The sequence below is a fragment of the Suillus discolor genome (assembly GCF_016758755.1).
Source record: "Suillus discolor strain FC423 chromosome Unknown F5147scaffold_6, whole genome shotgun sequence".
In the NCBI taxonomy this organism is placed as follows: domain Eukaryota; kingdom Fungi; phylum Basidiomycota; class Agaricomycetes; order Boletales; family Suillaceae; genus Suillus; species Suillus discolor.
The window spans coordinates 53,293-77,046 of record NW_024541253.1 but is presented as its reverse complement, the minus strand read 5'-3'; the positions used below and the strand labels follow the sequence as shown (position 1 = coordinate 77,046).

Here is a 23,754-nt window from a genome sequence, read left to right as displayed (position 1 = left end):
GTTGACGAGGAAGAGGAACTCCGAAGAACGCTGTACCTTGATAGTAGTGGCTGGCCAGCCGCGGTCGCCTTTCGTTAACACTATTACTTGTTTCCGAGGGAGTACAGAGTCGTCTGCGTATGCCATGGTTGAACTTGATATCTCGTGATTATCGGATGGGGAAAAAAACTTTGAAGAGAGCTGTGTATGATGGACAGAGATCGAAACGAGAAAACAGGAATTTCAAGCGAGGGTTTAAGTTAGAGGTTGGGGGTCATAGAATGCAACAGTTGTTCTTTATCATCAGCATCAGCATCGGAAGTATCAACGAGATTCATGAGAATGAGTAGTAATTTCTCAACTTGCTCACTGCGGGTTCAAATGATGAAGTGATGTATGAGAGAATGTGTTATAATCCGATATTCGGAATCAAGTGAACACGCTCCTGCGGGTTCTACCGCCATCTGACAGCAATAACAATTCTGCCAAATCGATTAGAATCGTGGTATATGCAGAATATAAAAACTGGCCGTCGTCCTATAGTGTTTCCTCATTCACGGAAATATCATTCGAGATCCCCCTCAGAAGATTCCATACCACCTCGCATAGAAAATGTGTTTCTCCCTCCTCGCTGTTGTTGTTACTCTGACAGCATCTATGTCTGTCAGTGCATGTAACCCCTCATCATGGCCTTGCACAGTAGATACAGATTGCTGCGATATCTTGGCTTGTATAGGTATAAATAGCGTGAGTACTACGAGCAAGTCGTTGTGCAAACCAGGATTCAACCATATGATTCACCTGCGCGCTCTAGAGTGGAACGGGTCTTGTGTGCAAATAAAGCTGGCAGCCCGAGCGACGCGTCGCGACAGTGAGTCATATTTCTGCTTTCGCTTTGGTATCATGGCTGATGGTGCAACACCTAGTGTGGAGTCAATCAGTACAATTTTTTTTTGTACTGCTCAAGCAATGTGGATGTTTGAACTTATCTGAAAATGATCGACCGTGCCTAGTCTCACTCGTGGTCCACTGGTACTAAGCTTGAGGATTACTGTGATGGTAGTTGTTGATATAGTCGTTGGACCGCACAAAAATTTATTGTGGATCGGCACGTGCTTTCGACGCTCACTCATCTACTGTATTCGGTCGCACTTTTCCCTGGCAGACGACCCTGTACCCTGTACTTCCTTGGAGCCGATGAACAGTATTGACGAAACTACTATCAAGGTCACGGTACCATCGCTCTTGCAAGTTCCTCTTCCTCGTCTGCCGTGTCTTTGTCGCTTGCACCTCATCCAACACTTGCTCGATTCTGGAGAGGATCACTTTCGAGCTCCCCACGATGGAAAGTACGGAATAGGCAGTAATACTATCAATCCTCTTTATCTTTACCTTTGTCGCCCACTATTTTACTTTCATCATAACGCGCGCTCCCATATGACTTTGGGCTTCAACTACATACCAGAAAATAACATGTCAGCCACGAATCACGACCGGCAACGAACTTGTGACGTCTCGTTGGCTCCATCACACGCGTCGAGAGAGATCCGTTAGCCAACCTTCGAGCCAACGTTAGGCGAACAGGTTCAAGGTTGCGAGGAAATGTCTGAGACTCTGCGCAGTGCGTTCTGTCTTCGTTCGACCTGCCAATATTAATCATCAACAGTAATGATTGCTCACTTCTACAGCCTCGAACTTAAGCTTAGTGGACTATGAGGAAAACCGGGCACGATTGATCATTTTCAGATAAGTTCAAACATCTATTGCTTGAGCAGCACAAAAATTTGTTCGAGAACCACTGTATGATTGGCTCCTAACTAGGTCTTGCACTGTTAACTAAGATACCAAAGCGAAAGCAGAAACATGACTCACTGTCGCGACATGCCGCTCAGGCTGCTGGCTCAACTTTATTGAAATGTGCAGGTTGGGACTCCCAAATCCTAAGGCGCGCAGGTGAGTCATGTGGTTGAATCCTGGTTGCATAGCGACCTGCTCATACTCACATCAGGTTGGCAAAGATAGTCCTTGCAGCAATCTGCAGTTGTTGTACAATCTAATGTACTACATGCACTGACAGACATAGATGTTGTCAAAGCAACAAAAACAGCGAGGACAGAGAAACGCATTTGTGTACGAGGTGATATGGAATCTTCTTCTGAGGATCTCGAATGATATCTCCGAGGATGGGGGAACACTATAGGACGACGACTAGCTTTTATATCCTGCATGTGATTATGGGCACGACTCTGATCGATTTGGCAGAATCTCCAGATGGCAAAAATTTGGGCTGCTGGGATTCATATCGTGTGTGAGGTATAGTCCATACTATGTGAATTATACCGCATAAATTACTGATTTGAAGCGTCTTTGAATCCATCTCTTCACAGTCTCCAGTCTTTGCAAATCGGAAATACAATTTCTCCACTTAAGCTATTTGCGTGTCGCCAGTTAAGAATAATTGTTTCATTCTATGACCTGGCATAGCCTGGCATCCGCTACTTCATTTCTGCCGGCTGTGTTTGCCGCGGACGTGGCACGGCTGTTGCACTACTTCGCTAAAGATGATTGATATTTGTACTCAGTTTGCACTTATGGCTAGCTTCGCTGATTGAATTGAGACTGAAGGCGGCCCGAGTCATGTCACTGATGCGGCCTTTATAAGACTTACACAACACCGGCACGGTGAAGCTTGATGTGGAACGATACAGCGGGTGGATGGGACGCACACGACATGGGCGAGACTTGACGCGTAATTAATGGTGGTGTGTGTCACAGCATCCGGATAGTTAACGCTCGCTGAATCACCGTCAGTGCGATCAAAGCCGAGTAAATATAACGCACGCTCCGTGACCTTGGGCTTTGATTGCCCGGGCCCCACCAGAACATAACACATCTGCCACGGATTGGGAATCACGATCGGCAACGAATTGGCGTCTCGTTGTCCCCACACCAGAGAGAGAGATAGATTCACGAGCTATCCTTTGATACCAACGTTAGACAAACAGATTCGAGATTGTCTGCGCAATGTAATCATCAACAGCAATGATCGCTCGTTTCGACAGCCTCTCGAACTCAAGCTTAGTGGGCCGTGAGCAAGACTAGGGACGGTCGATCATTGTCAGATAAGTTCAAATATCCGCATTGCTCGAGTAGCATGAAAATTTGTCCAAAACAACTGTACTGATTGAATCCGAACTAGGTGTTGCACCATCAACCATGATGCTGCCAAAGCGAAAGCAGCAACACGGCTCACTGTACTGTTGCGACGTGCTGCTCGGGCTGCCAGCTCAATTTTCAACCTACTGGCAGTACATACCATCTATCTAAGGTGCGCAGGTGAGTCATGCGGTTGATTCCTGATGACACAGCGACCTGCTCAGACTCACCTTATTTCCTACACAAGTCCAGGTTGGGCAGCAATCTGCAGTTGTGTTGCAAAGTACCATGCTACATGCACTGACAGAAATGGATGCTGTCAAAGCAACAACGACGGCCAGGAAAGAGAAACGCATTTTATGTGCCGAGGGGGATCTCGAATGGTATCTCGGAGGATATGGGAATAATATAGGATGACAGCTGGCTTTTATATCGTGCACATACTTGTGGGCACGATTTAGCAGAATTTGAAATTGTTGACAGATAGCAGAAATTTCTGCAGGAGTGTGTTGAATTGATTACTCACAACCTAGAATCCTATTGTGTTAGCGGGGCACCGTAGTTCATAATCTAAGCGCTAAGTTCTAAGGCCTGGGATACATTTCGCCTTCCGATTTCTCCCGTGAAACAGAGACACTTTGCTGGATTACTGACTTCAAGCTTCAACCGTCTCATTGCAACGCCCCAGTCTTCGTAATTTCCCTTATGCTATTTGCGTGCTGCTACATAGTAAAGAACAACTATTCTAAGCGAACCGGTGACTGTCGACCATTCTCGTACCACTGCTCGTCACCTACCCCATCAACGATTTCTTTCCCATCATCGCGCAACCACCTCCCAGCCTCAAATCGCGAAGGAGTACATGTCGTGGAGTAGATGGAAAGACGACAAAAGTGAGACACACCACCAACCTTTGAAGGAATTGTGTCGCTCATGCTTGGTATGAGCAATGCTTGTAACCTATCATGATCATCCAGTGTGTCTACAGCGCCTGCAGTTCGAACAGTACGTTTTCTACAGTATTATCATGTTCAAATTGGACCTCAGAAGCTCATCTTAGTTGTGTGCTGTCCAATGTTAGCGCGTATGGCCAGGTCAGCACCTCTTCGATATTGAAATTGCCAGCACGAGGACTGTCAATTTATCGATCCCGTCGCCGACTCTCTCTGTACATTGAGTGAACGAAAAAAGAGGGTGAAAAAGTGGACTTTGGATCTGATCAAACTGCTCGTCTTGTAGCTAACACGCCTTTGATCTATCGCTGGCAGGCCCGACCCATGGTGCTTTGTTTACTCCAAACCAGATACCTCGTACACCCATATCATGTACTCCTTCCACTCAATATCGCCTCTATTTGTTTCTCGATCAGCAGCGCCTTACAAACTGTTCAATCAGCACCAAAGGCAAAGTGGAAACACTCACTAGTGTATCGCTGCGTGCAAATCGGCTTGCAAGGGTGGGATACTAGGTGATGCATATACCACCAGCGCAAAGAGCGAATTTATCGCAGCAGTCACTAACGGCTTCGCAAGGTTGGCTACAGATTGGTCCCCTTACTGCGACACACATTGTAGATGACGTCAACGCAACGATAAATGTGAGGAAGAAGAAACGCATTGTTCGTTTGAGGTGATATGATCTGCTGAGGGCTCGAATAATGTCTTTGAGGTGGGTGGACGCTAATGTAGCGGCTAGCCATTGACGCGCCCGCCTCGTCTGTGATGCACTCGTGACGTAGCTGTGACGAGGCCGTGGTGTTATATTCACGCCAAGACCACACAGTACGCAGAAACCTCATACACCCATATCATGTAAGTACTCCTTTCACCCAATATCGCCTCTATTCATTTCTCAATCAACAGCGTTCTAAATATTGCTCAACAACAGTGCCAATATGAATGCGGAAACACTCACTAGTGTGTCGCTATGTGAAAATCGAAATTGGAGGGGGCTCGTCGATAGGCACGCACACGCCACCATCACATTCGTCATTGCTGTCGCAACAGTCACTAGTATATTGGCATTGATCCTCAGTTAGGCTACAGGTTGGTCGCCTTGCTGTGACAGACAATAGAGATGCTGTCAACGCAACAATAAAGATGAGGAAGAAGAAGCGCATTGTTTGTTTGAGGTGGTATGGTTGAGGTGCTCGAATGATTTCTTTGAGGTGGGTGGATGCTGGTGACGATAGCAAAATGACTTGCTTTTATATTATCACGAAAAGGTTTTGCAAAATGGTTATGCTTGGCGGATGATACGGTGGCAGAATCTATCCCTTCCGGTCATCTCGTGGGTCCTGCCTTAGTCGTGATGCACCGGTGACGCGGCTATGACGAGGCAAGAAATGCTACGTCAAAGCTGCTGATAGCTGGCCTACATTAATTCCTGACTCCATCCCAGTGTTGTTGGCAGAACTCCAGGGTATCTAAGACTTGAATGTAATTGAGATCTTTTGACACAGTTTGAATGCCACGTCGAACCAGATAAATTGATGATTTATCTGTTGCGATACCAGACGTTGATGGTTTGTGCTGATATGATTTTATATCTGAAGGTCAGGCTATATCGACTCGAAGCCAGATAAGTTGACACAGGTCTTGACTGTCTTGTGAGCTCCAACTAGACGGTTAAACGAGACTCACAGAAAAAAGTATGAGCAACTGCATGTCTTCAATCTCAATTGTCGAGTGGATGAATAAAAGCGGTGAAAACATGAACTTTTGACCCAATCAAACTGCGCGTCTTTTATCGCTGGCCAGTGTGACAATATTCTAAAAACACTGTTTACACATAATTATCGATAATTAGTCTGATTATATCTGCGCGGCTGATGCAGCCTCGTTATTATGGTGGACAATAGGTTACGGTTCGATTTGCCGATTTGCCGCCACTTATTTGGAAGTCCGATCGATGTTTGTTCTCGTGGTGCGAGTGTTATATGTACCGCATAGAGGCTCGTGCTCAAGCGCTCACTCATAATATCGTCCGTTGCTGCTGACATGCTCTCGCAAACCCTCGCTGGTGTTCCCACTTTTTTGCGCGTCCTTTCAGCAGTTTATTATATCGTTTCTACTATGAAATACACTGATCTACTTCTCACCCCACTATGTGCCAAGTGAATGGTACGACTCAGCGATAAAAGTACAGAGTAGCAAGCCTCACAGGATGCGCAATGTTCCCTTCAGACTTGGCGTGCTACTTTAGCTGATGACTGACCTTGACGTTGCTCACTTCTTTAGCATGTACAGACTCTCCTGCTAACATTCTCAAGTCGGCCATCGTTCTCAGCGCTTTGTATAATCACATGTCTATCGTGCCAAACATACAAATGTTATGGAAATACACGCGCGACAAGACCTGGACTACTCGCCTCTTCTCCAACCCCCGTCTTTTCATACTCCTGACTCATCACTGCACCTACCACTAGGCACGTCCTTGATCCTCGTTTTTCTTCATCGCACCAGCATGTCTGATGACTCAAAGGTGAGTCACTGCATATCACCATACCCATTTCGTGATCCTTATGCTCAACTCGGATATACAGTCATCAGCGCAAAAAAATATGAATGTCCCCTCCTCGCGTACGCCCGCTGGCATTTACCTATGCGTCAGTGTTGACTCGAGAAGACGCTGAGATCAGCCATTCGAGTCTTATCATCCCACGAATATCTCACTAGGGTAGGACGAGACCATGTCCTTGTGATGTCCACGGGTACTTTCGGATGCATCCGTTTCAGCACCGAGGGCCAATCCACAAACGCGGCGTTCTGACCAAGGTCTTCGTGCTAGATGATCTTGGAGCCCTACATTCTGAAGTCAGTAGAATCAGCTATTCGTGTCTCGGCGCTAATTTTTCTTGTAGGTCCAATGGACCTGGGGACGGAAGTGGGGAATTATTCGCATTACCTCCACACTTTCACGATATGCACCTTTTTCTGGTGCATTGATGTCCTCGTATTGTGAGAGGCTGTGTGCACTACAATGCAAAGCTGTTTATTAACCAGCCGCTGTGAAGACATGGGGCACCCAAGATGTGAGCACACTCTTTATCAGCGCAGTATCAACCACAACCGGAAGTATCGGCGAGATCATTTCGCACAGAAAATGCGTTTCTCCAGCCTCGCCGTACTTGCTGCTCTGACAGCGTCAGTGCGTGTAGCAAAGGGCTTTGCACATCAAATTCAGATTGCTGTAAAGGCATGGAATGTAGAGATGCTAATGGCGTGAGTATGAGCCGGTCGCTGGGCAACCAGGATTCAACCATGACTCACCTGCGCCTTAGGATGGAGTGATGATCTGCGTGTGGGACTAGCCTAGCCGGCAGCCTGGCACGTCGCGACAGTGGGCCATATTTCTGCTTTCGCTTTGGTATCATGGCTGATGCCAGTGCAACACCTAGTGGCGCCGCCCCGTGTATCGTGACGGAGATGTCGATTGCAGTGGTCCATGGAAGAGATAGTAGCGTAGTCAGCCAATTAACATCGTTGACCGGTCAAACCATAATGTCAGAACCGGCTTTAGCTGGAGCTCCGGCAACACTTGAACTTTCGAGAGCCCCTCGAACTCAACTTGAAGCTCAGTGAACCACGAGTAAGACTAGGCATAATCGATCATTTTTCAGATAAGTTCAAACATCCACATCTCTCAAGCAATACGAAAACTTGTCCCAAAACAACTATACTGATTGACTGCGAACTAGGCATTACACTGTCAACCATGGTACCAAAGCGAAAGCAGAAGCATAGCTTACTGTCCCCGCATGCCCTTCGTACTGCCGGCTCAATTTTGAACCGCCAGGCAGGCCATAACTCCATTCTAAGGCGCGCAGGTGAGTCATGCGGTCGAATCCTGGTTGCACAGCGACCTGCTCATACTACTCACGTCAAGTCCACAAACCATGTTTGTGCAGCAATCTGCACTTGTTTTGCAATATGTGTTACACTGTGCACTGACATGCATAGATGCTGTCAAAGCAGCAGCAATGGCGACGAAGGAGAAACGCATTTTTTGTGCGAGGTGATATGGAATCTTCTGAGGGGATTTTGAATAGTATCTCTGAGGATGGAGGAACACTGTAGGACGACGGCCAGCTTTTATATCTTGCATATACTTATGGGCACGATTCTGATCAATCTGGCAGAATTGTTATTGCTCAGGTCAGACGGCAGAAATTTCGGTAGAACCTGCAGGAGCGTGTTCAATTACGACCTTTGGCCTTACTTCTATCGGCTGTTACAAACTTGGGATTATAGCGACGCGTTTAGTACCCAAAAGAGTAGAGCTATACAACGTCAGTTGTCCAACACATTCGAGGTGAAGCTTTGAAAGTCACCTGGACACTAGAATCGTTAGTGTAGTAGTTCATGATAGTGAGTTCTCTCGCATAAATCACTCATTTGAACCGTCCCTGGCAGTACTCCACTCTTTGCAATTCAGAAATCCAATTTTCTATTTGCGTGCTGCTACTAGTCTTGAAAGAACAACCGGTTTATTCTGCGACCTGGCGTCCACTGCCTCACTCATTTCGGCCGACCGTGCCTGCCGCGGATGTGACATGACTTGCAATACTAACTTCACTAAAGATTAATTAATATTGATCTTTGTACTCAGTTTGCACTGCTAGCTAGCTTCGCTGATTGAGACTTAAGGCCACTCAAGGCCGTGTCACTGACGCGGCGATGGTAAGGTTTATGCGACACCGGCACGACGATATAGGGGATACTTGACGCGCAAACGATGGTGGGTTGTGTCTGTAGCTAGTATTGTGAAACGTTCCCAATGATAATATTGATGTTACCTCGTTCCAACCATCATGCATCATGCATCATGCTTGTGACTGTAATTAGACAACCTCAATCTGATCTAGAATGGCCTGTGGTATTATTCCTTGTTTAACCTGATCAAACTCATCGAAATCCAAAGTATTATTTCGAGCGTTTTGACTTCACCAATGCATTGAACTTCTTCAGTCCAACTCATCGGGAGCCAGAAATTTGGCAGCAACGACGTCAGGAGAGACACTACTCTCTGGACCAAAAAGAAGGACATCCACATCACGAAGGCAATGTTTGCTGCTATGTTGACTTCAGGCGCTAAGCATTGGGTGGGCGCCACAGAACTCCGGGACTCGGAAACAATGAATCGAAGATCAAATTTGCTGATCAGGCTATATATAGCCAAATACATGGTGCTAGGCGCTGAGCGCTGAGCTCTACTTAAGGCCTGGGATACATTTCGCCTTCCGATTTCCCCGTGAAACAGTTTGCTTGAATGTGAGGAATTATTGACTTCCACCGTCTCCATGAGATATCTGATTCCGTCTCTTTGCAACGGTCTTTGTAATTTTCAATTTTCTCCCCTCATGCTATTTGCGTGCTGCTACATAGTAAATAACAACTATTCTAAGCGAACCGGTGACCATTCCCGTCCCACTGTTCGTCACCTACCCCATCAACGATTTCTTTCGCATCATTGCGCAACCACCTCCCAGGCTCAAATCACGAAGGAGTAGATGTCATGGAGTAGATGGAAAAACGAGAAAAGCGAACACACACCACCAACTCTTGAATGAATTGAGTCGCTCATGCTTGGTATGAAAAATGCTTATAACCCATAATCCCATCATGATCATTAGTGAGTCTGCAGCGCCTGCAGTTCGAACAGTACATTTTCTACAGTATTATCATGTTCAAATTGGACCTCAGAAGCTCATCTTAGCTGTGAGCTATCCAATGTTAGCGTGTATGGCCAGGTCAGCACCTCTTCGATATTGAAATTACCAGCACGAGGACTGTCACTTTATCGATCCCGTCGCCGACTCTCACTGGACGTTGAGTGAACGAAAAAAGAGGGTGAAAAAGTGGACTTTGGATCTGATCAAACTGCTCGTCTTGTAGCTAACATGCCTTTAATCTATCGCTGGCAGGTCCGACCCATGGTACACTGTTTATTCCAAACCAGATACCTCGTACACTCATATCATGTCTTCCTTCCACTCAATATCGCCTCTATTTGTTTCTCGATCAGCAGCGCCCTACAAACTGTTCAATCAGCACCAAAGGCAAAGTGGAAACACTCACTAGTGTGTCGCTGCGTGCAAATCGGCTTGCAAGGGTGGGATATCCTAGGTGATGCATATACCACCAGCGCAAAGAGCGAATTTATCGCAGCAGTCACTAACGGCTTCGCAAGGCTGGTCGCGTTGGCTACAGATTGGTCCCCTTACTGCGACACACATTGTAGATGACGTCAACGCAACGATAAATGTGAGGAAGAAGAAACGCATTGTTCGTTTGAGGTGATATGATCTGCTGAGGGCTCGAATAATGTCTTTGAGGTGGGTGGACGCTGATGACGACTTGCTTTTATATTATCACGAAAACGTTTAGCGAAACGGTTAGCCATTTTGACGCGCCTGCCTACATAGGTTGTGATGCACTCGTGACGTAGCTGTGACGAGGCCGTGGTGTTATATTCACGCCAAGACCAAACAGTACGCAGAAACCTCATACACCCATATCATGTACTCCTTTCACCCAATATCACCTCTATTCATTTCTCAATCAACAGCGTTCTAAATATTGCTCAACAACTGTGCCAATATGAATGCGGAAACACACTCACTAGTGTGTCACTCGGCCCGTTCTCAAATTGGAGGAGGCCAATCGATAGGCACGCACACGCCACCATCACATTCATCATTGCTGTCGCAACAGTTACTAGTATATTGGCATTGATCCCCAGTTAGGCTACAGGTTGGTCGCCTTGCCGCGACAGACAATATAGATGCTGTCAATGCAACAATAAAGATGAGGAAGAAGAAGCGCATTGTTTGTTTGAGGTGGTATGGTTGAGGTGCTCAAATGATTTCTTTGAGGTGAGTGGATGCTGGTGACGATAGCAAAATGACTTGCTTTTATATTATCACGAAAAGGTTTTGCAAAATGGTTATGCTTGGCGGATGATACGGTGGCAGAATCTATCCCTTCCGGTCATCTCGTGGGTCCTGCCTCAGTCGTGATGCACCGGTGACGCGGCTATGACGAGGCAAGAAATGCCACGTCAAAGCTGCTGATAGACGGCCTACATTATTATCGATATATCACGAAAACATTTAGCCAAATGGTTGTAACGGCTAGCCATTTTGACGCGCCTGCCTCGGTTGTGGTGCACAGTGCACTCGTGAACGAGGCAAAATGCCACGTTAAGCCAGATCAATTGATGATTTATCTGTTGCAATACCAGACGTTGATGGTTTGTGCTGATATGATTTTATATCTGAAGGTCAGGCTATATCGACTCGAAGCCAGATAAGTTGATGATTTATATCACAGGTCTTGACTGTCTTGTGAGCTCCAACTACTAGATGCTTAAACGAGACTCACACAGAAAAAAGTATGAGCAACTACATGTCTTCAATCTTGTCGAGTGGATGACTAAAAGTTCATACTTTTGACCTGTAAGGATTGAACATCCTCTACGCACGGACCAAGCACGGACTATGACTAGGCGCTCGAAGCTGTCCACGTGACTCGCCGCATCACTCTTTGTATCCGAGCCATGCCGCTTTCCATTTTCTTTCATTTTCAAACTTACCTTCTCCTCGTACGCCACTCATTCAGTCTCTCGTATTTTCTTTCATCTTAAAACTTATCCTCTGCACCCGAGGACCCTTACCGTTTCGCGTTTATATACAGTTCATGTACTCTCTTCCATAGCAGCGAATTCTATACTCAGACCCCCGCTCCAAGATCCTCAGAAAGTCCCTAGTAGAACGTGTCCGTGTCATTGCCCATCTCATCTTTGTCTCTCGTGTCGCGTCTAACCTATATCTGCTCACATTCCCCTACGAACTCAAGTAGCCGCCTTACAGACCCAATCAAACTGCGCGTCTTTTAGCTAACACTCATTTGATTTATCGCTGGCCAGACTTATTGTAAGGATTACACGCCGGTAATAGCCGAATCAACACCACGACCTCACCTCACCAGCGCCAGCAAGTAACAAGACCCCAATATGTATTCATCCACTGTCCTTCGTCGCTAACGAGCCGTGCAACACCCATTATCTCACCATTTGCAGCCCACCAGTCCAATATCCATCAAATAACTCTATATTTCTCGTCATTCTGTCTACTCGATACCCATTCGCACACCCGCTCACTCGTTTTCGTACTCCTTGGCAGTCTCGTTATAACGGTTCTCATGTATCACTAGATTTATGATTACTTTATCATGTCACATTCTGAAGTCAGTAGAATCGGCTATTCATGTCTCGGCGCTAATTTTTCTTGTAGGTCCAATGGACCTGGGGACGGAAGTGGAGAATTATTCGCATTACCCTCACACTTTCACGATATGCACCTTTTTCTGGTGCATTGATGTCCTCGTATTGTGAGAGGCGGTGTGCACTACAATGCAAAGCTGTTTATTAACCAACCGCTGTCAAGACATGGAGCACCCAAGATGTGAGCACACTCTTTATCAGCGCAGTATCAACTACAACCGGAAGTATCGGCGAGAATAATACTAACTTCTTGACTTTGTCGTTGCTCTGGCAGGGTCAGTGCAGGTTCAAATGATGAAGCGAAGAGTAAGGGGTTAGGACAAGAGACCGGTGATTCGAGCGAGGGTTCTGTGGTTACGAAGAAGAGAATTGTCGATGCCTGCAGGCAGGTTATGATTTAATGTTGTTAATTGAATACGCTCCCGCAGGTTCTGCCGAAATTTGTTCCATGTGACAACAGTTCTGCCAAATCGATGAGAATCGTGCCCATAAGCATATGCAGGATATAAAAGCTGGTCGTTGTCCTACAGTGTTCCCTCATCCTCAGAGGTATCATTCGAGATCCCCCTATATCACCTCGCACAGAAAATGCGTTTCTCCCTACTCGCCGTTGTCATTGCTTTGACAGCATCTATGTCTGTCAGTGCATGTGTGGCCGAAGGAACATCATGCGAAGAAAACGACTGCTGCAAGGACCTTCTTTGTGTGAGCAGGTCGCTGTGCAACAAGGATTCAACCACATGACTCACCAGCGCCCCTTAGAATGAGATGTTTATCTGCGAGTAGGTTGGCCTGCTGAAAATTAGGCCGGCAGCCTGAGCGGCACGTCGCGACAGTGAGTTATGTTTCGACTTTTGCTTTGTTATCATGGTTGATGGGTGCAATACCTAGTTCGGAGTTAATCAGTACGGGTGTTTTTGGAAAAAATTCGTACTGCTCGAGAAATGTGGATGTTTGAATTTATCTAAAATGATCGACTGGCGTGCCTACTAGCCACAGAAAGTGCGTTTTGTCGTCCTCGCAGCTGTTGCTGCTTTGACAGTATCTATGTCTGTCACTGCATGTAAGACTGAGACAGAGATTTGCACATCAGACTTTGATTGCTGCCAGAAGTTGATTTGGGCCGATAATGATGTAAGTACGAGCAGGTCTTGAGCAGGTCGCTGTGCAACCAGAATTCAATCACATGATGCACCTTAGAGTGCAGGTTACACCTTAAACTCGTGACCACATAGGTTAGGACTGGTCACGAGTCTAGTTACACCTGTTCTCAGGGTGGAGGAGGCTCGTCGCAAGCTCGCACACGCCACCATCGCAGGTAGCATTGCTGTCGCAACAGTCACTATCCTTTACGCAAATATTTCCAGCTGGGCTACAGTTTGGTCGCCTTGCTGTGACTTCTTGTTCTTGTTCTTACTCTTCAGGTCATTTCTCGAGTATGCAAGCAGCAGCAAGAGTCATGGATTCGGGCTTATTCCGAGTTGGAGCCGTAAGATTTGGATTTAGATTTGAATCGGTGTTTGTGCCTCTTGCTTTTCAGATGGAACGACCCGGTCGAGGATCTTCGCAGGGACTTACAGAACATCATACCATGCGCATCTCAAATAGCAGACACCACCACACGTTGTACCAAGCTCGCGGTACTGGTCATTGATGTACTCTACGCGCCGCATGCACTCGGGCTGCGCGTTTAATATGTGTACGCATATTTTATACTCGTCTGTTGAGATGTGTGAATATTAAAAGTTGTATATCCGATGATCAAAAACGAGAACCGGGTAGTTTGTTGTGAGTGAGCTGTCTGGTACTCTGGTCGTCTTGATTCAACTTGAAAACCTGCGAAGAGACGGATTCAGTTCAAACTTCAAATCAGTAATTCATGCGGCAGAGCTCACATATCATAAACTATATCCCTAATGGCACGATAAAGTCCCAGTAACGGCAGGTTATGATATAACTGTCGTAATCAATTGAACGCCCTCCAGGCTGCTGAAATTTCTGCCATCTGATAGCAACAATGATTCTGCCAAATTGATTATAATCGTGCTTATGAGTATATGTATGCAAGATATAAAAGCTGGCCATCGTCCTACAGTATTCCCCCATTCTCACAGATATCATTCGAGACCCCCTCAGAAGATTCCATATTATCTCGCACAGAAGATGCGTTTCTCCAGCCTCGCCGTAGTTGTTGCATTGACAGCATCTATGTCTGTCAGTGCATGTAGCGAAACGCAATGCGTGACAAGTGGAGATTGCTGTTATGGCATGCTTTGTAAAGATGCTAGTAACGTGAGTATGAGCAGGTCGCTGGGAAACCAAGATTCAACCACATGACTCACCTGCGCCTTAGGATGGAGACATGCTCTGCGTGGCACCCTAGCCTGTTGAAAATTGAGCCGGCAGCCCAAGTGGCACATCGCAGTGAGCCATATTCCTGCTTTTGCTTTGATATCATGCTTTATTGTGCAATACCTAGTCCGGAGCCAATCAGTACAGCTGTTTTCAGAAGAAAAAAATTGTACTGCTCGAGCAATGTAGATGTTTGAACACAATTTTGTTGCTGCGCTGGCAGGGTCACTGTAGGTTCAAATGATGAAGCGATGAGCAAGAGGTTGGGATGAGAAACCGGTGATTCGAGTGAGCATTCTGTGGCAACAAAGAAGAGACTTGTCGATGCCTGCCGGCAGGTTATGTTACGAGTTAATATTTGTGATCAACTGAATACGCTCCTGCATGTTCTATCGAGATTTCTGCCATTTGACAGTAATAACCATTCTTCCAAATCGATCAGAATAGTGCTCATGATTATATCCAGGATATAAAAGCTGACCGTCATCCTGGTGCACATTCATACGGGAGCGCGCGTTATGATGAAAGTAAAAAAAAAGGTCCTTAACATCAAAGGGTGGCGTGGGAAGCTCGAGAAGTGGTTCTCTTCATGGAGCAAGTGTTGGATGGGATGCAATGGCCGGTTGACGATGAAGAGCGATGGTACTAAGTTGATAGTAGTTTCGTCAACACTGTTCCTTGCCTTGCCAAGGATGAGTATCAATTCTTAAAGATACCTCATTATCTCTGCGCAGCAGTTGTAGAGTCACTGTCGGCCTACTAATGGCAAAGGTGAATCGCAGGTACTACATATAAAGGAGCAACGAATAAGTGAGAGTAAAATGACATGAGATATCAACTGAGTACTAAGTATATAAGCGGTGAGGGAATAGAGACGGAGATGATTGCGCGAAGCTCTGGTGCACAAGAGGCTTGAGATTATTGCATTGAGATCTATTGAAATAAATGTCATTTCTGAATACCGACGATTTCACGATAGCGCACCAACATTACTCATACGTCCACCACTGAAACAGGGAGTTCTGCATCCTGTTGTTCCTTCTTCGATACGGAATTTTCGTCTCTGCTTCCTCCTTTCATGGACGGTGCGAGGTTGGCTAGGGTCCATTGAACCAATGGACGCCTCCATATACCGGGCAATAATACCAGGAAATCGCAAGGGCCATGTACCCTCCAAGGACCACGACTGTATAGTTCATCTCTTGTGCAGTTGTTTGCGGGGTCGAAGGAAAGAAGAAAATAATGATCATGAAGACCATCGACGACACAGCTATCGCTGCGATTGGAAAGCTCTGCACGGGCATATTAGTGCAGGAATGGTAAATGCATCCCTATAGATCAACTCGCCAATTTCCCGAGATAAAATGGGCCGGGTTTGAAATCGTTCTTGAACGCAAAGCGCGTTGTGATTGGCGTTATGAATGAGACATACGATGCAGTGATACCAATGGTGAACACCGCATTGATGGCCTCGGTGCTCACAAACGCAAGAAGCCCAATCACCAGTACAAAGACGGCGTCAAACCAAACCGTATTAACTGGTGTTTGCGTGTAGCTATTGATCCGGTACAAATATCGTGAAAAGGGAAGGGCTCCATCACGAGAAAATGCAAATGTCTGGCGAGAGCCGACCAGGAGGGAGTTCGATGCCACTATGTACCTGCTTTGTGATTAGGTTATGTGTGTCACGCGCTGCTAGAACGTACAGCGTTGAAATAATGAGACACCACAGAGCTAAGGCCCCCCTCTGCCCAAGCGAAGTGTATAAGATTTGCGCCATAGGCTGGCCGATAGGACCATTTAAGATACTTTCAAGGTTGGTGCCCATGCAAAAGGCAAGGGAAACGTTTATTCCTAGATAAGAAAATAGCATCAAGATCGGAGTGACATGTCGTTCCACATACCCCAACCAAGAACGACCGACACTGCAATAGAACTTATCTACCTGGGGTGAACACAATGATTGGTCATTTTCTGATGTGACTCACGATTGCCCATGGTATTGCAGTAGCAGCGTTTGACGCCTCCTCACTCATATGGATGCTGGCATCATAACCCCCTGGTAATCAAAGGTGGTCAGGAATAGACAATCCGGGAGAAGAGGGTCTAACCTATTGAATAAAGAGGAGCCATGAAGCTCAAGATGAATGCGAATCCAGATGGCCAGCCAGCCACTGTCACTGACAGTGAGCTGCGATTGTAATTGGAAGCGGATACATACAGTTTGTGAAATTCCCTAACGCAAAACTTGCACTGTTTCGGTATTCGCGTGGCGTTGCGATTGGAAGCGCAATAATGACTATGAAGCAAAGGCTGCCGGAGGACTTGAAGCATTGGACATGGAAAAATATACAACACCTACCACAGATTCACAAATGTGTATAGTCTCTGCAGTCTTGCCAAGACTTTGGTACCGAGGCTCACGAGGACAGCATGTGACAAGACCAAAGCTGCGTATATACCGCTGTGGCAACCGTTATGAGATATAGTGATTGGAAGAAGGTGTACTGACTAGAGCTGCTCGTTGGTAGTGACATATGCCTGGTCTGAGGCAATACTAATCGCGGCAGCGATTTGAATTGCGCAAGCCCAGTTCACGGAAGCTGACGCCACGCTATCAGAGGCAAATTGTTGAAACAATGAAAATAGACTCACCGACTCCAGTGATAGTCTGTATGGTATTTGAGTCTGTAGATGTCAAGACGGGATGCACGTCATATCGAAATGCAAGACTTACAGCCAACTATCCACGAGAGAAAATTCCGGCATCGTGGAGAAGCAAGTGAATAAGTCCAATAATATAACTAGACTTTCATAATGAGCAAATGCGAAATAATAACAACACCAAGTACATACACCTCCAGAAGTAGGTGCTGCTGATGCGAGCTCCGCCATTGCCAGCCCAATGCACATGATAAAAGGACCAGCAAATGCCCACTGCAGGGAAAAACGTTACAAAACAATGATCCCTACATATGATGAGAACTTACCCCCCAAACCATAGCGACAGGCCCGCCATTTGGTATGGCATAGAAGAGCACAGAGCTAAATAGATTTTGATCAGTGGATTGATGGCAATTGGCTGGAGTCATATCAGCGACTTACGCTATACCAGGGAGCACTCCTGTATAGCTGAATGCAAGTCCAGACACCTGTACAACTATTAGATTGTGTCGTAGTGACGATAGTCTGATATCAAGCTCACCTCTAGCGGGGTAAATTCCCTACGAAACTCTTGCTTGTATCCTAGCCTAGCTAGAACAGCCTCATCCGCGCCTAGTTGTAGGTGCTGCTTCGAAGTTGCAGGAGCTCTGGCAGCCATAACATATCACTGCGGGACTCCGAGTCAGCGAATGGGCGAGCTGAACCACATCACGTAACATAGCGCGCACTACTAAAAGAGATGAAGAGAACACATGGGGCAAGATCAAAGATAGAGCCGGCCGATTTAGGACCCGCATTATGACCGAGCAAGCCTCTAGTCTGTGATCCAAACGGAAATTGACCAAATGTTTATCTCAACTTACGGTCCGGACGTTTTTCCTTGGTGGAACATACGGACTCGCCGGCGAAGAGGCTAGGGAACTGGCATGTCCATCTGGACATGAGCCCCACAGCTTTCAAGTTGGTACCGACCAGATCTAATAAGTACACCTTCAAGTTGCTTTGAAGTTTTTTTTTTTCGTTCAGAGTCCGATCACGTTAACTCAGTGTACGTTATTAAGTCGGCAACGGCCGCTCAAGCCTCGAGGTATACCGAAGTTCCAGGGTACCTGAGATCTTGCCCGCCTAATATTAGCTAGCTGAGTCCACAACGTCGCGATATGAGTAACCCTACATTGAAATCAAGAAGCGATCTTTATCCAGAGACTTCTGCCAACAGCAGGTTTGTTTAATTATTCAAGAGGAGGCCGCATCTCCAGCCTAGTATTATCTCAACTTACGTTTTGCACTCCAGACAAGCTCAATCTACACCTATATCCGTTACATCCGGTAGCTGTACCATATTGAAGAATCCCTTGAATCAAAAGGCCACTGTCCATGATGCTACCGATGACGAGTGTAGCTCTGACTCGGAAGGGACCGTCCAAAGTCCCAGCCATCACGAGCGCCATAAGCGCGTACGCCTCCAGGATATCTTATCTCAAGGTGATGATCGTGGCGAGGATATCGAATCGCCGTCAAAGAGGGCAAAGATATTGACCACAACAGTACGTTCACAACATCATTTGAACATTAACTTGAAAACCGAGCTTATTTTTCAAAGTGGACATCCACTGACTCTCCTGATGTTTCAAACTATTTTAATGAACGCATGCTCGAACTTTCATACGTCACTCGCCGGGCTTTTGCTGCGAGAATCCGATACGCACGCCTTCGTAGCCACGAACTTGAGCTGATGAAGTCCATCGTCGAGTATGAAAACGAGCAGTCCAAAATACAGATAAATGCAATTGATCTGCAGATCAGCTCCCTCAAGGACACACTTCGCGATGCAGGGGTGGACATGGAGAGCAAAGAGTGTAGGTTATCCAAGGACAACATCAGGATGTTCTCTGGCGATGACGATGACGATGAGGCAAGTTGGCAAGAAGATGACTCTTGCGACGTGACATTTTCATTTGGAAGTTCTGGATCTGGCTCAGACTACGCGTCAGATGAATCAGATGTTGATTGACTTTGCCATCGATATCTATCCGCTGTTTATGTCTGCGCATGCGTCGATCAAAAAGAATGCCCAGCCAAATTTCATCATCCTTATCAAATACATCTGGGATATTCCTTGTCAGTCGCCAAATCACAAGGAATAATTACATAAAAGTGGTCCGACCCCACTCAGCTCCGCAGACTAGTCGCCGTAATCTCTTTCACCTATCCTAGTTGATCACTAGTGAACAGCTGACATGGTACCGATGCGTCGCAGCGCATACAAGCCAGGTTAATTATACAATATACCGTCATACAACATGTTTCATGATAACCAAACACGAGCGCGATCCCGTCGGTTTGAACTCAAGACAAGTTTTGCATTGCGCCTTTCCATCATGTCAGGTCGTCAAAAAGCATCTGGTCTTGTGCGCATCTCAAAGGGTTCAAATGATAAAGCGATGGGTGAGAGTTTGGGATGAGAAACCTGGGGTTCGAGCGAGGATTCTGTAATTATAAGAATTGTCAATTGCTGCTGGCAACAATGGCCGTAATCAAATAGATACGCTCCTGCAGGTTCTGCTAAAAATTCTGCCATCTAACAGCAAGAACAATTCTGCCAAATCGATCAGAATTGTGCCCATAAGCATACACAGGATATAAAAACTGGTCATCGTCCCCAAGTGGTCCCGCGTTCTCAGAGATATCATTCGAGATCCCCCTCAGAAGATTCCATATCACCTCGCACAAAAATGCGTTTCTCCCTCCTCGCCGTTGTTGTTGCTCTAACAGTATCTATGTCTGTCAGTGCATGTAGCCCCGCAGGAGCAACTTGCGGATTAACAGCTTGCTGCCCTCCATTGAATTGTGAAGATGTAGATGGCGTGAGTATGAGCAGGTCACTGTGCAACCAGGATTCAACCGTATGATTGACCTGCGCGCCTTAGAGTGGAACGATTTTGACCTGCGTATGAAAATCAAGCTGGCAGCCCGAGCGGCACGTCGCAACAGTGAGTTATGTTTCTTGTTTCGCTTTGGTATCATGGCTGATGGTGCAACACCTAGTTTGGAGTCGATTAGTACAATTGTTTTTTTCGTACTGCTCGAGTAATGTGCATGTTTGAACTTATCTGAAAATGACCGACCGTGCCTAGCCTTTCTCGTTGTCAACTAAGCTCGAGTTCAAGAGGCTGTCGAAACGAGCGATCATTGCTGTAGAAGATTAATATTGACTCAGGCCGTGCCGTGACGAAGATGGAACGCACTGCGCAACTTGAATTTGTCGTTGGCCTCGAAGGCTAGCTCGTGAATCTTTCTCGATGTGTGTAATTGAGCCAATGAGAGGCCACTTTTTTGCCGATCGGGTCGAGATTCATGACGGACGTATTATTTTCCGGTATCATATAGCAGCTAGTCGAAGCCCAGAGGTGGAAGAGAATTAACCGGGCCTAGTTTTCACACGCAGATGCAATTCTATAGATGATACCTACTAGACTTATCACGACTACCGAGTCTTTTCAAAACCACGGTACTGCGTTCATTTCACGTCCTCGCACTAAACTATATCCATGTCACATGAAAACGTTGTCAAGAAGCTCGTAATGAAACTCCCTATAGTAAAGAAGCCGGACGAGTCGCTCGAATGCTCAGGCCCCGCATTCATTGTTCCGAGTCACATCCACCCACTATTAGTGAAGACGAGACGGTACGCCTCTTTCTGAGGCCGAATAACTGTTCAGTGACGAAGAGGACCAACTACGAGCTGAAGATGGTATCCTTGAAGAAGATGAAGATCATCAGGCATATAATGGGTTCGGCGTGGATTCGTCTGCTACTGGAATATGAATTTGGTGGTATATTGACTAACATCTTACCTGGTTTTTGCTAAAATGGATATCTTGATAGATGCCGAACTCACGTTCGTTTATGGCCGCCTTACACAGTGCCGCACAGGGCGTAAATTAATATTCATGATTCATCGGAGAGCTCAAAGTACCATGCTTCATTCGTGCAAACCGGCTGCTCATGTGGAACGCCACGTCGAACGCGAGAGCACAAGTTATTGCGTGGCTGTCCGCTATTCACACGCCAACGCATCCGCTTGCGCGCAGTATCCCACATCAACATACTCAACAAGATCCTGGGTATGAAGAAGGGGATAGAGGCGCAAGCAAAACTCATTCATGAGCCTGACGCTTTCAAGAAGGTTTCCATACTAGGACATCCGTTACGTCCGTCAACATGAACCCTTGGAGCTATGTGGAAATGACTCCGAGATGTTGAATGCTTATGGACCCAGTCGACGGCTGGTTGGAAACTCGAATGTTCAGTAGACAGTAGTTCGACCCCAAGTTGGTGATGAACCTTGGCTGGCAATCTGCTGGCATTACAGATCGCTGCCATCTGTTTGAAGGCACAACCACGCAATAAGAATTTCGAATAACAACATTCAGCTCATAAAAACCAGCCGTCCTCTTCAGAATTACCTGATTTCTTATCATAAGAGTCACAAACAATGCGTTTCTCCTCTGCATTTGTCCTCGCTATCGTTGCTGCTTTAGCCTCATCATCTGTCTCTGCCATACCCCCTCAGGTTGACGAGGCTGGCACCACTCAATGTCAAAACTTTTGCTACACTGATGAAGTATGCAAAAAAACTGGCTGCGCTTTTGGGGTTTGTGTGAGTATCAGTAGTTTTCGTGGCTCTGATAGCATAACTTACTTGCATGGCAGTTCCTCAATCTTTTCTGCGTAGTGAGTCGTGTTTCTGCCCTCGCATCCGTGCAGTATGGTCATTGGCACTGACGCGCGAGTGATTAGTGATTTGTAGATTTGATCAACGGACCACGACCGCATTCGGATCCCCCTGGTCGCTACAAAATCTATCTTATTTAACAAGCATATAGAATTTAACATGAGACTGACGTTATTCTGTAACATGCCCTAAAACTTTTCTGGGTCATCACTACAGTAGGACCAGGGCCGTTTGCTCCTATATCTTAGATGATAAACCTCTTGACGATGTCTTCGGAGCCACGCACGTCCATCCAGTGAATAGTGCTTGACTGATTTATCAAACACTTTTTCAAACATGTTACTTCGTTGTGCTTGATCTGGAGTTCAGTACTCAGTTCCCGAACCGGTTTTGGGGGTAGTCCCGCCAGGATTGATCGATTGATCCACAACAGTCGGCATCAGTCACGTCAGAGTCAATGTCGAAGTTCACCCATGGCGCGAGCGGCCTTCCCTTCTCGTAAGGAGATGAGGTTATTAGGTGGGTGGTGAGGTAGATTAGTGATATTTGATGTTAGTAGTTCGTTCTTCCTGGGGGTATGTTCATCAGGACAAAGTACGGTGCTCATGCGAGCCTATGTACGTCAGGAAAATAACGGATTCATTTTTATGACTTAATAGTAACTTAAAACGCATTTAAGGGACCAAAAATATGGTATAAAGTAGTAAAAAATGTGAGTCCAAGCAGACGCAAAGAGACTCCAAGTGATGCGAAAGCAAAGTTTCGTTGAACCTTCGGCACGTCGACGAAGAATTCTCCAGTGTGTGCTTGGTCTGTCAGGAAATCGCGAAAAGATGCATGAAGAGGTCGGATTGGGGTGGATGAGTTGGTGGTGCCGCTAAGGAGGGATCCCATATGTTCCACTATGACCTCCACTTTGTAACGATCGCTTTCATCTGGAAAATGGCTTCGCATGGTATTCAGGGAATGCAACGGGAGGGGTTCGGTTGTGCCAAGGATTTGTCCCATCACAGAACGAAACATCGCTAACTGGGTTTGCTGAGACTTCGGGTCCGTGTGTCTATCCTTTGGTATCATCTGCTTCAAAATTAAGTCATACATATCGTACAACAAGTGTCTCCGTTCGACGCCATCGCGGGACACGATGACATTGAAGAACTGAGCCGAAGATGAGCCGAAAGGAGGTGCTTCGATGTATTTGCAAGCAAGACGTGCCCACTCAAAAAGACCACCACTGGCTTTCTTGGCCAAGGCTGTAAACTCTTTGCTCCCAAAATCCGGAAGCCCTTCTAATTTCTCCGATACGTAGGTGCAGATATCGCGTTCAGCCACTTCTAGTGGAATGTCGTCCATAGAAATCCTTCAAATGTGTTGAGCGCCCGCAAACGAATTCTGAATGTCGCGAAGCGGGCGGGAGGTGACTATGATCCGGAAGTTCTTTGGGAGTTTGATACGGGTGATGGTTGGGTCTCGAAGTTTACCGGAAAGAATGCGAAGAAGGTCACTACGTGTCTCCACTGCCTCGACACTTTCGTCCAGTGCGTCGATAACGATCACGACGAGCCCCATGGGTGACTCAG

General features: G+C 46.4%; 5 protein-coding genes across 5 annotated transcripts; 4 read left to right on the top strand and 1 right to left on the bottom strand.

The window, feature by feature from the left end:
* Positions 1 to 6,740: 6,740 nt before the first annotated feature.
* Positions 6,741 to 7,678, top strand: F5147DRAFT_344232 (uncharacterized protein). Its single transcript, XM_041429303.1, has 6 exons — positions 6,741 to 6,950; positions 6,998 to 7,094; positions 7,151 to 7,168; positions 7,213 to 7,358; positions 7,418 to 7,476; positions 7,535 to 7,678. Exons 1-5 carry the CDS (start codon positions 6,858 to 6,860, stop codon positions 7,445 to 7,447), a joined length of 384 nt encoding a protein of 127 aa, XP_041297517.1. The 5' UTR covers positions 6,741 to 6,857; the 3' UTR covers positions 7,448 to 7,476; positions 7,535 to 7,678.
* Positions 7,679 to 13,549: 5,871 nt separating this feature from the next.
* F5147DRAFT_648921 (uncharacterized protein) lies at positions 13,550 to 14,114 on the top strand (the record flags this gene model as incomplete). The annotated part of the gene is made up of 4 exons (XM_041433308.1): positions 13,550 to 13,554; positions 13,656 to 13,797; positions 13,845 to 13,909; positions 13,961 to 14,114. The coding sequence occupies 4 exons, from the start codon at positions 13,550 to 13,552 to the stop codon at positions 14,112 to 14,114; spliced, it is 366 nt and encodes a 121-aa protein (XP_041297516.1).
* A 1,398-nt stretch (positions 14,115 to 15,512) lies between these two features.
* F5147DRAFT_672614 (amino acid/polyamine transporter I) lies at positions 15,513 to 18,419 on the bottom strand. The gene is made up of 16 exons (XM_041435685.1): positions 18,300 to 18,419; positions 17,978 to 18,103; positions 17,878 to 17,924; positions 17,763 to 17,817; positions 17,629 to 17,709; positions 17,510 to 17,576; positions 17,428 to 17,460; positions 17,285 to 17,375; positions 17,135 to 17,236; positions 16,994 to 17,085; positions 16,884 to 16,946; positions 16,761 to 16,831; positions 16,677 to 16,713; positions 16,479 to 16,626; positions 16,120 to 16,432; positions 15,513 to 16,064 (listed from the first exon to the last, which is right to left on the bottom strand). The coding sequence occupies exons 2-16, from the start codon at positions 18,092 to 18,094 to the stop codon at positions 15,870 to 15,872; spliced, it is 1,512 nt and encodes a 503-aa protein (XP_041297515.1). The 5' UTR covers positions 18,095 to 18,103; positions 18,300 to 18,419; the 3' UTR covers positions 15,513 to 15,869.
* Positions 18,420 to 18,511: 92 nt separating this feature from the next.
* Positions 18,512 to 19,900, top strand: F5147DRAFT_672605 (uncharacterized protein; the record flags this gene model as incomplete). The annotated part of the gene is made up of 3 exons (XM_041435684.1): positions 18,512 to 18,658; positions 18,731 to 18,983; positions 19,040 to 19,900. Coding segments are annotated over exons 1-3 (722 nt in total), but the record flags the coding sequence as incomplete, so codon positions are not given.
* Positions 19,901 to 21,439: 1,539 nt separating this feature from the next.
* F5147DRAFT_567674 (uncharacterized protein) lies at positions 21,440 to 21,664 on the top strand (the record flags this gene model as incomplete). Its single annotated transcript, XM_041430872.1, has 1 exon — positions 21,440 to 21,664. A coding segment is annotated over one exon (225 nt), but the record flags the coding sequence as incomplete, so codon positions are not given.
* Between the last annotated feature and the right edge of the window lie 2,090 nt (positions 21,665 to 23,754).